Source organism: Limulus polyphemus, unplaced genomic scaffold, assembly GCF_000517525.1.
Source record: "Limulus polyphemus unplaced genomic scaffold, Limulus_polyphemus-2.1.2 Scaffold1231, whole genome shotgun sequence".
Taxonomy (NCBI): Eukaryota; Metazoa; Arthropoda; class Merostomata; order Xiphosura; family Limulidae; genus Limulus; species Limulus polyphemus.
In genome coordinates this window covers 82,067-93,293 of record NW_013666841.1, presented here as the reverse complement: position 1 = coordinate 93,293, position 11,227 = coordinate 82,067, and the positions used below count along the sequence as shown (strand labels likewise).

Here is an 11,227-nt window from a genome sequence, read left to right as displayed (position 1 = left end):
ATTTTCTGGTTACATTACTAGACTGTGACATATTCTCTGGTTACATTACTAGACTGTGACATATTATCTGGTTACATTACTAGACTGTGACATATTCTCTGGTTACATTACTAGACTGTGACATATTATCTGGTTACATTACTAGACTGTGACATATTCTCTGGTGACATTACTAGACTGTGACATATTATCTGGTTACATTACTAGACTGTGACATATTCTCTGGTTACATTACTAGACTGTGACATATTCTCTGATTACATTATTAGACTGTGACATATTATCTGGTTACATTACTAGACTGTGACATATTCTCTGGTTACATTACTAGACAGTGACACATTCTCTGGTTACATTACTAGACTGTGACATATTCTCTGGTTACATGACTAGACTGTGACATATTATCTGGTTATATTACTAGACTGTGACATATTATCTAGTTACATTACTAGACTGTAACATATTCTCTGGTTACATTACTAGACAGTGACACATTCTCTGGTTACATTACTAGACAGTGACACATTCTCTGGTTACATGACTAGATTGTGACATATTATCTGGTTATATTACTAGACAGTGACACATTATCTAGTTACATTACTAGACTGTGACATGTTATCTGGTTTTATTACTAGACTGTCACTGTGACATATTATCTGGTTGCGTTATTACGCTGTCACATGTTCTATACTGATTTTCGTGTCTAACATTTCTTACTATGTAACTCTTATAAGTATTTCAAACGTGTTCGTGAGGAAACTTCTCGTAAAACAATTGTCATTTCCTTAAAACAAACCATAGAGTAATATGTAAACTTTAATAAGCGGGTGAAATTTGAAATTCTTTAATATGAAAGAAATTGCAATTATTTTTTCTTAATTGTTTTTTAATATGATTAAAATATGCCCTAGTTCTTTAGGGTGAATAACTAAAATGGTAAACTACGTACTTGTTCGAGTTCTTTAACTTTTCAACTTCTTGCTCAAAGTGCGACAACAGTTCATCCGAAATGATGGTCACTCCACACACTGGACAGCATGTCGTTTGACCGTCTATCACTCTCTTCTGGTTTAGCTCTATAAAATAAGTTTACAATATGTGCCATTTATTCCTCCTTCTTGTTAGTTCTAACGCTTCACAAATTTCTTGTAGTCTCAGAAACTAAACCTCATGAGACGTCACAAAGTGCAATAATACATCATAGTTAGCCAACTGAATATCCATAATGACGACGTTAGACGTGGATTTCTTTAGCACTAATACCATTCCGTTAACGTAACTCTGTTATCAGTATTTATTTTTAATAAGTGATATTTGTTCTTGTGTACAGATGGTTTAGACCTTTCAACTATAAGATCAAAGTAGAAGCAATTTTCTTATAACTTATAACTTTTAAAAATCCCTTTCGAATAAAGAAACCCCAAATTAATGTCCATATGAAACTGGGTAGATTCTGGAGAGCTGTTTATGGACCTTGCACAACTAGACGAACAAGAATTAAATGTGTTCGAGGCCTAGTGTAATTACCAAATGGTGACTGAAGAAAGGGTGAATATTTATCACCCACACTTTGATTTCCGTTCCAGTTGCCAGTTACTCTGTAGACTGCAGCACGTAAGTTACTGTGTGATTTACTACACCGCAGATGCGATGTGATGTGAACTACATTATAACTAATTGTCATGACTCTCCGAGTTTTTGTAAATTGTTAAATGATCCAAAGGAAGGGTTGAGAAAAAGCAACCCTTGAAACAACTGCAAACAGGCGTGTTGCTTTCCTAGTGCTGTGTACAGAACCAGGCAGGCAGTGGTATAATTAATACCTTCAGAGGACACTTAATGAATGATATAATGCTTCTAAAGTGGAGATGATGCATCAGTGAACAGTAATTAATGAGACAGAGAGGACTCTGTAGCGAAGCCACAACAAAGTTTGTCTATTATGACATTATTTATGGAGAACAGATTGGAGCACGGCGCTCTACACTGAGACCATTTGGCACATGTGGTGTTGAACATGCAAATTCATCTTCAGCACCGCGAGCGTCCCATTATTCAATCTGACGACCACAAAAAGTCACTCATATTTGATATGGTTGAAAATACTGTCGGTTTTACGCCATGTCTAGTCAACTACCGTTAACCAGTGATGCTCCCTGATAGATTTAACTATTTAAACATTTCACAGCGTAAGCAAAGCGTCTTTCATTAAAGAGAGCCGACTCGTAGAAAGCTACAACCTGAACACTGTCCATCATTCAGTAAAGGTGACATGATTGCTATCTATAGGTTTACAAAATGTATAATAATATGACTAAACAAACCCACACTTAATACCCGCAAAGTTCAGGGGTCACAAACACAATGGTTTCAGTGAAATGTTGACACCAACCGTATTCTGTCAGAGTGACATCACGTATAGAGAAAACAGTGTGAGTTTGGACTTTTGCTTCGTTGATAAGTCTAGCCTAGACTTCCTTCAGTAACCATTTTCATATATTAGCGTTTAGCAGGAAACGCTGTCATTAGGCAGCAAATAAATGACCACACTGAGCCTTAATCATAAATTAGGCTTAAACAATAAAATACAGTATTTTTTGTTGTTGTCATTTCTCGACATTTCGTTTGGTTTGTTTTAAACTTCGCGCAAAGCTACACAAGGGCTATCTGCGCTAAAATAAAGATAAAAACTTAACTTCATCTAGAAATGACCAAATAAAATAAATTAACGGACTCTTCAGTGGCTCAGCGATAGCTTAAAGACTTATAACGCAAAATTTGGGGTTCGTTTCCCTTATGCATATTTGCGTTGAACAGGAACAAAAGTGTATGAAAAACTTGGAAAATTTAGAATTTACATTTCAATGGTATACATCTTTATTTGATAAATATTGCTTATGTATTTTCCAAAGTTAATCTAACTTTCCATTCTTGAGTGATTTTAAATCAAGTGTGGAAAATGAACTGTAGGACGCTGCTGGGTATTTCATCACCAAATCCATCCAATACGTATGTGCTAACTCAGGCCAGAACTTCTGTATGTGGTCCCATTTCCAATAGTTTCTTGGTTCGTTGGTATTTGTGGCAGCTGGGCGAAGTGAAGTGGAAGCTTTACGTACAAAATCGCCTTTCTGTACCTTCTACCTTGTTCCCTACTTGGAATTGACAGGTTTTGGGCAAAGTTGAAATCAAGATTCAGAAAAGCGGAAACCCCCGCCATAGAGCATGTCAATATAAAGTCGGGAAATTACTAGTCTTTAGCACAGAGTTGTTTGGAGCTTGGTTTTGGTGGCGGCAAAACAACTCAGCTATAAATCCCCTTTAATAACCAAGTCCAGCAGTCCCCCGCTCCACCGAAACTGTATTTTCTAAATTACTGTGAGCTATATATCAAAATGGCATCTAATGAGGCTTAATATGATTGATGGATAGCCACTGGTCAGTTAGCTTGTCTTTATTCTGTTGGACACCACATTTTCTAGTTATTTTCTCTCATATACGAGTTTAACCATGGTCTTGAACGTGTCCAGTTTTGACACTACCGCCACATAATAGGTGACAGATGGCCTTAACCACAAGTTACGTAACGACCGGTCCAGAAAAACGTGGCCTTCCTCCTGGAGTGAATCACTGCATAATACTCAACTCTTCGTAACAGTGTGCGATAAGCAACACAAACTCGTAATTACCAGAGACATATAAAATACAGTATTGTTTTATTGTGTTATAAAAGTGTGCTTAATATAACGCATATTTTAGAATTTATAGTAACATATTTTAGAGTAACAAAAGCGTTTATTGTAATACGTGTGTAACGTATTTTAGAGTAACAGGTGTGTTTAAATTAAAACGTATTTTAGAGTGACAAGATTATTTAATGTAATACGTTTGTTTAATTTAATTCAGAGTAATACGTATTTCAGAGTAACACTTGTGTTTAATGTAACATGGGTATTTAAGGTATCACGTAGACGTAGCACGAGTTTTTAAAGCAACATCTGGGTTAGTTCCACAATATAAATACTGAATTGTTTATAACACCAGAAACATCTTACTCATTATCACATCATGTTTAATGTTTGTTCTGTAAACCTTTCTTGTAAGTAACGGAACAGGAAACAGTGTATCGTGTGCAACGTAAAAACATGTTGCTCATTATCACATCACGTTTAATGTTTGCTCTGAAAACCTGTCTTGCAAGTAACGGGACAGGAAACTGAGTTTCATTTCCAGCATCAAAATCATTGTACTATTTAAGTGATATGTCTACGCCAAACTTCCTGACAACTCATAGGTAGGCCTACGGAACATCCTAAGTAATTTAATAGGTGATGATAATCCACAAGCATGAATGCGTAGAATAGTGAAATAAAATGTATAAAGGTTTTTGTTGTACAAAACTTGAAAATAGCTTTTATATGTAAACAGCTGTTAGCTGAGTTCTTGCACAGATCCTAAAATATAACGTTGATAAATGGAAACATTCTTGTGGTTTTAAGATCTGCGCAAGAACTCGGCTAACAGATGTTTCCGTATATAAAAGCTATCTTCAAAATGTATAAAGATATCAGTAAAATATGAAGATGTTGATCACAGTTTGTGTTCAAATAGACTACAATACGTTCAACTGTGTTGTAGTTCAACACATTTTTTGATATGCTAATAATGTTGATAGTTTTACAGAAGACTAATAATTTTTGAAACTTTGCGGAGTACTCAAAACTTGCTGTAAACTAACGGTTTAGAGAAAGAACGTGGAACACAAAAGTTAGTCTAACAAAGCGAAACTTTTCAAGGTGAAGACATGTTTATGGATTTGCAGTATAACAGGACGTGTATGTAATTAACTACACTTTGATGATTGAAAACCATTTTTTTTAATTAGCCTGAAACGATTAAGGAGCAATTTGTAATTTAACAATATAAAGCGTAAAAAGATCTAAATTATAATACTTTGTAAACGCTACTCAAAAGCTATGTTTTTCGAAAATAATCATTGATGGATTGGAAAAATAGTGATAGAACATTATTAAGTTAGTTAAGTAATTGCAATACATTATTAAAATATCATTAACATGATTATTGAATGAATAGTAGCATTATTAAGTGATGTTGACTCATTTATTGATGTTAGAGTGACATGTTAGTGAAGATATAGTAATACTAATGTATTGGCAAACGGTAACTGAACAAAGTAACACATAACTGAAGTAAGAGTGACATAGTGAAATAATAGTGTAGGCATGTTATTGAAGAAAGTAATATTAAAAAATAGTGGCACATTGTTGAAGCTACAGCGACAGTCTAGTTACATGTTACAGTAGATTAATGTCTATTTGTCACTTACTGTATACATTTTGTAGTAGACTTATTTCTACCTGTCACAGACCTTACATGTTACAGTGGACTTATTTCTACCTGTCACAGGCCCTACATGTTACAGTGGACTAATGTCTATTTGTCACTTACAGTGTACATTCTGTAGTAGACTTATTTCTATCTGTCACTGATCCTACATGTTACAATGGATTAATGTCTATTTGTCACTTACTGTATACATTTTGTAGTAGATTTATTTCTACCTGTCACAGACCCTACATGTTACAGTGGACTTATTTCTACCTGTCACAGACCCTACATGTTACAGTGGATTAATGTATATTTGTCACTGACTGTATACATTTTGTAGTAGACTTATTTCTACCTGTCACAGACCCTACATGTTACAGTGGACTAATGTCTATTTGTCACTTACAGTGTACATTCTGTAGTAGACTTATTTCTATCTGTCACTGATCCTACACATGCTACATTAGACTTGGAGAAAACTTGTCATTAAACATAAAGTTCCTGTTGATTTCAAATTCACCCCAAAACCTGGTCCTAGACTAAAATCATGACTAAATAAAAGTTACATAGAATCACACAACACCTACGTCTCTTATAAAATAACGTACAATAACTTTCCAGGATTTTACGTAGAAGAAACCGGAGGAAAATTGAAAACCAGATTCACCGAACATTAGAAAAAACCCTCTCATGTTTACCACCATTGCAACTCAAAAAACCACAGTATATCTATACAAGACACTGTAATTTTAAACAAAGAGCGCAAAATAAAGGAAGCTATCTTAATTGAGGAAAGCAGCCCTACTCTAAACCAATACCCCGGTACACCAAGATACTTTGCTAATCTCTTAAGCTTATCTCCAGCCATGTGACCTCTTTGTTCCATACTATATACATATTCATATGTCTCTGTAAACTACTTGTATCTGATGATGACATAATCTTTTCGAAACGTTGTACGTTGATAATAAAGTTTGATTTATTAAACGTCTCCAGAAGTTTATTTTCTAAAAAGTGGGTTCCTCGTCATCAAATATTTAATGTTTGTTTTGTAAACTTGTCTTGTAAGTAACGGGAGATGAAACATTGTATAGTGTGTAACATAAAAAACATTTTACTCATTATTACATCATTTTTAATGTTTGTTCTGTAAACCTGTCTTATAATTAATGGGAACATGTAGATATATGAACTCTTGTATAGTGTATAGCATCAAATATACTGTATAGTTCACAGTCATAATTTTTAGAAACTGTGAATCAATGGTTGTTCTTGTTTGACAAACAGCCACTGGTCTTTTCTGAATTTGATAAACTTTTCAAGTTGATCAGCATTTTCAACCGAATCCGTATGTAAACATTGGAAGCTGAATCCAGATCCCTTAAACTGAATATGGATACGGGAATGTGGGGAAAAAATAAACATCTGCAATTAATCTGCTTTTATAACAATTCTTAGGCAGCCCCCCAGTGGCACAGCGGTATGTCTGCGGACTTACAACGCTAAAATCCGGGTTTCGATACCCGTGGTGGGCAGAGCACAGATAGCCCATTGTGTAGCTTTGTGCTTAATTACAAACAAATAATTCTTAGGCATATTAATTTTTCAATAGTTCGCCGGATTTTGGCGTTAAAACCATGACTTTTAATGTATATTTAAGTATATTTTAAAGTGTATATTTAATACATTTTTCAATTGTATATTCAATATATTTTCATGTGTATATTCAATATATTTCTCATGTGTATCTTTAATATATATTTTAATGTGTATATTTAATATATTTTCAAGTGTATATTTAATGTATTCTTAAAGTGTATATGTTTTTGTTTGCTCTTCTAACTTTGTGTATGTAAGGTTCAAAAATTTATTAAAAATTTAAAGTCCAGTAGAGTGATTTAGGATTAATAGTTTAATATTCGTGATGATTATAAACGTGATTTATGGTTAATAGTTTAATGATCGTGAAGATTATAAACGTGATTTATGGTTAATAGTTTAATGATCGTGATGATTATAAACGTGATTTATGGTTAATAGTTTAATATTCGTGAGGATTATAAACGTGATTTATGGTTAATAGTTTAATGATCGTGAAGATTATAAACGTGATTTATGGTTAATAGTTTAATGATTGTAAGAATTTTAAACATGATTTAAAGTTAATAGATTAGTGATGATGAGGATTATAAACATGATTTAGGGTTAATAGTTTAATGATCGTGAGGATTATAAACGTGATTTAGGGTTAATAGTATAATGATCGTGAGAATTCTAAACACGATTTAGGGTTAATAGATTAGTGATCGTGGGGAATATAAACATGATTTAGGGATAACAGTTTGTGATCGTGGGGAGTATAAATATGATTTTGGATTAATAGTTTAATGACCGTGGAAATTATAAACATGATTTGAAGTTAATAGTTTAGTGATCGTGGGATTATAAACCTGATTTATGGTTAATAGCTTAATGTTGGGATTATAAACACGATTTAGGGTTAATAGTTTAATGTTGATGAGGATTTTAAACATAATTTAGAGATAGTAGTTTAATAACTGTGGGGATTATAAATATGGTTTATGATGAATAGTTTAATGATCGTGGTGATTATAAACATGATTTGTAGTTAATAGTTTAGTGATCGTGGGATTATAAACCTGATTTATGGTTAATGGCTTAATGTTGGGATTATAAACGTGATTTAGGGTTAATAGTTTAGTGATCGTGGCTATTATAAATATTCTATATGTGAGTTTGTTTCTGTCTCTTTCTTTTTGTCAGAAAATCATCAATAATTTTATAAAAAAGTACAACTAGCTCACGTCATAGACAATTTTTAGTAAGACGAAACGTAGACCAACACCCAGAAATACTAGTGTCCTTTTTGTCTGTTTAAATATGCACCCCCAGACTTACATTTCTCAAGAGAAAATAATGTTTAATGTATCTTTGTTTTATATGGATTTAAAACATCTTGAAAGCAATGTAAAAAAAGAAAGAAGTATGAAAAGTTTAACAATTTTCGTGTGTTTCTGGAAGCATTAGAAGAATTGGAAAAACTTCTTTGTCGAATCTGTTTACTGATCATAACCCTGACAGCTAGAGAAGACTGGAGTTCGCTACATCATCAGATCAACACAAATATCGTCCAGGGGTACGGCTGGGTATAGACCGCACTGATTATAAAAGCTGTAGATCTACAACCCTATTCCTGGGGCGACTAACAACAAAACTCAATTGCTTCAATCCCTAAAAGCCGTTCAATCACCAGTCTACTCCTTGAAGCCAGTGATAACCAAAGTACGACGTGATCGTGTCAGAGGTGGAATGATAAATATTTTTTTTTTTGGCCAAACGCGACAATCTTGACCATTACTGATGATTCTGACAGCCAAGTGGACCTTCTTACTGGGCTCGCTGACCCTTTTGTATTGCCTCCTCGTTATGAAAGTAATAATATCCCTCGAAACATTCTGTTTTCTGGCAGCGATCACATTACTGTAAAATTAACTAATGCATAAAGTGACATCATGTGACCCGAGCTTCGCTACCGTTTGACCGTTTGTTACAGATATATTTTCTAGTGTAGTGGATCCCAACCGCTGGTCCCAAAGGAATTTCGACCGATACAAAAGAAGAAGAAGAGGAAGAACGTTTTTTGAAATATAGCTAATGAAGTCTATTGTGTTAGAATGTGATGTAAAAGTGCTTTTAAAAGTTAATATTGTATGAAGCAGTCCATGATATTTTGCGATTGGAACTGGCTGGTTGTCAGTTGGAAGAAAGTTGAGGCCTACTATCCTAGTAGAACTACTTAGTTTGAACGTATAAGTTTATAAACCACGTCAAACATTACACCAAACAATAAGAGCCCGGTCTCTGATTAACTGTTGTGGTTAGCTGACGCTAAAATCAGAATATAATTTTCACAAAAGGTATCGAATTCAGACTAGTAAAATATGTGTAGAGATGGAAATCAGTCTATTGCAGTATGTGTAGGGTCAGTGACAGGTAGAAATCAGTCTGTTGCAATATGTGTAGGATCAGTGACAGGTAGAAATCAGTCTGTTGCAATATGTGTAGGGTCAGTGACAGGTAGAAATTAGTCTGTTGCAATATGTGTAGGGTCAGTGACAGGTAGAAATCAGTCTGTTGCAATATGTGTAGGGTCAGTGACAGGTAGAAATCAGTAATATATATGAGGTAAATATCAGTTTTTTATAATATGATACGTCTTGAGAATGATTACTAATTACCTTTAATTAATAGTTTTCTGATCATAAGGGCTTGCTCCAATATTATTATACTAGATATAAACATCTGAAGAAGAAGATACATAAAAAAGTACAGTCAACACTTAGGGAAAATGTTGTTTAACGATTTTCGACGCTTTAATAATTTTCATGTTAATGATTTGATGGCCCACTACCTCAACTTCAAGATTTAACAACAAACATCTGAATATTAATCATGAAATGTTCACGAAAATACGTTTTACTGAAAATTTCTAAGATAATTCTTGTACTAAAGTTTCAATTATATAAAGTAAATCTGTTAATTGTACGTTTTCACAAAGTCCGATATATCAACACTAGTCTTATCTAAACCTTTCAATAGTCAAAACTAATTTACATACGCTAAGATTCAATAAAACGTAGCGTAACTATAACAAGTATCTACCTTCGTTAGTCTAACAATTGATGTGTGCTGTATCAGATATTATCTTAACTGTTTTTGAAATTCTGTTTCACTTTTACTCTTTTCTTTCAAAATATAGTTACATTATGTAACTAGACTGTCGCTGTAGCTTCAACAATGTGCCACTATTCTTTAATATTACTTTCTTCAATAACATGCCTAGACTATTATTTCACTATATCACTGTTACTTCAGTTATGTGTTACTTTGTTCAGTTACCGTTTGCCAATACATTAGTATTACTATATCTTCACTAACATGTCACTCTAAATATTTATTGATTTCTAAACCTAGAGATTCCATTGATTAAATTCAGAAACGATTTAAGTTTAAAATTGGTTCGATAAAGTCGAAATTAAATTAAATTACTTAGGATGTTCGGTAGGCCTACCTATGAGTTGTCAGGAAGTTTGGCGTAGACATATCATTTAAATAGTACAATGATTTGATTCAAACATTTTATGCGCTTGGCTCTAGGCTAGGCTATCTCACACTAATTTTTTACTTTAGGCATATTTATTAATTTATTTAAATCAAACCAACATTCACTACACTTACATGGTTTCACGGCAACCCCTTCATGACCACCTTGCACCCCCGTCACTAAAATCCTAATGGGCAGAAATTAAACGAACTATTCTATTTAGATAAATGCATTTTATCTTTTATGACTTCTCTTAGTCGGGAAATCAAGATAATTCAAGCGCGATGTGACGTGACACACGCTGCTTTTATATAGGTTAGATAAAGTGGCATCTATAATTATCTATAATAATATTATTAACGTATCTTTACGACTTTTTTGTTTCTGCGAAATAAAAATATGTTTAAAATATTTTTGGATGTTCTTCTATGCCAAAATAGGTTCAGAATACACACACACTCTGACAAAGTCATCTATAATAACCAACCTAATAATCCGAACGAAGTTGGGTACTTTCGCTAGTTGACAATAATTGTTTTTCAATCTTCAAAGTGCAGTTAATTATCGTATTAAAGCATAAACTTTCGTTAACCTGATTTCTTAGGTATACAATATTGCTGCACATAATATTGTTACGTATCTTCTCGTTTGTTAATTTCCGGTGTAAATTCTTTCCGAGGAACTTCAGCGACACAAGTCCTTTCTTAATTAAAACTAGTTTATTCTTTCTTGATACAACTTTTTAGT

The 11,227-nt window shown here is 33.5% G+C and overlaps 1 protein-coding gene across 1 annotated transcript in view; it reads right to left on the bottom strand.

Annotated features, from left to right (window-relative positions):
- Positions 1-11,227, bottom strand: part of LOC106462715 (E3 ubiquitin-protein ligase Rnf220-like) — a 67,431-nt gene that overhangs the window by 20,112 nt on the left and 36,092 nt on the right. Inside the window, exon 3 of the mRNA XM_022390038.1 lies at positions 956-1,082. Within this exon, the coding sequence (XP_022245746.1) occupies positions 956-1,082 (127 nt within the window). The remainder of the gene's footprint in view (positions 1-955; positions 1,083-11,227) is intronic.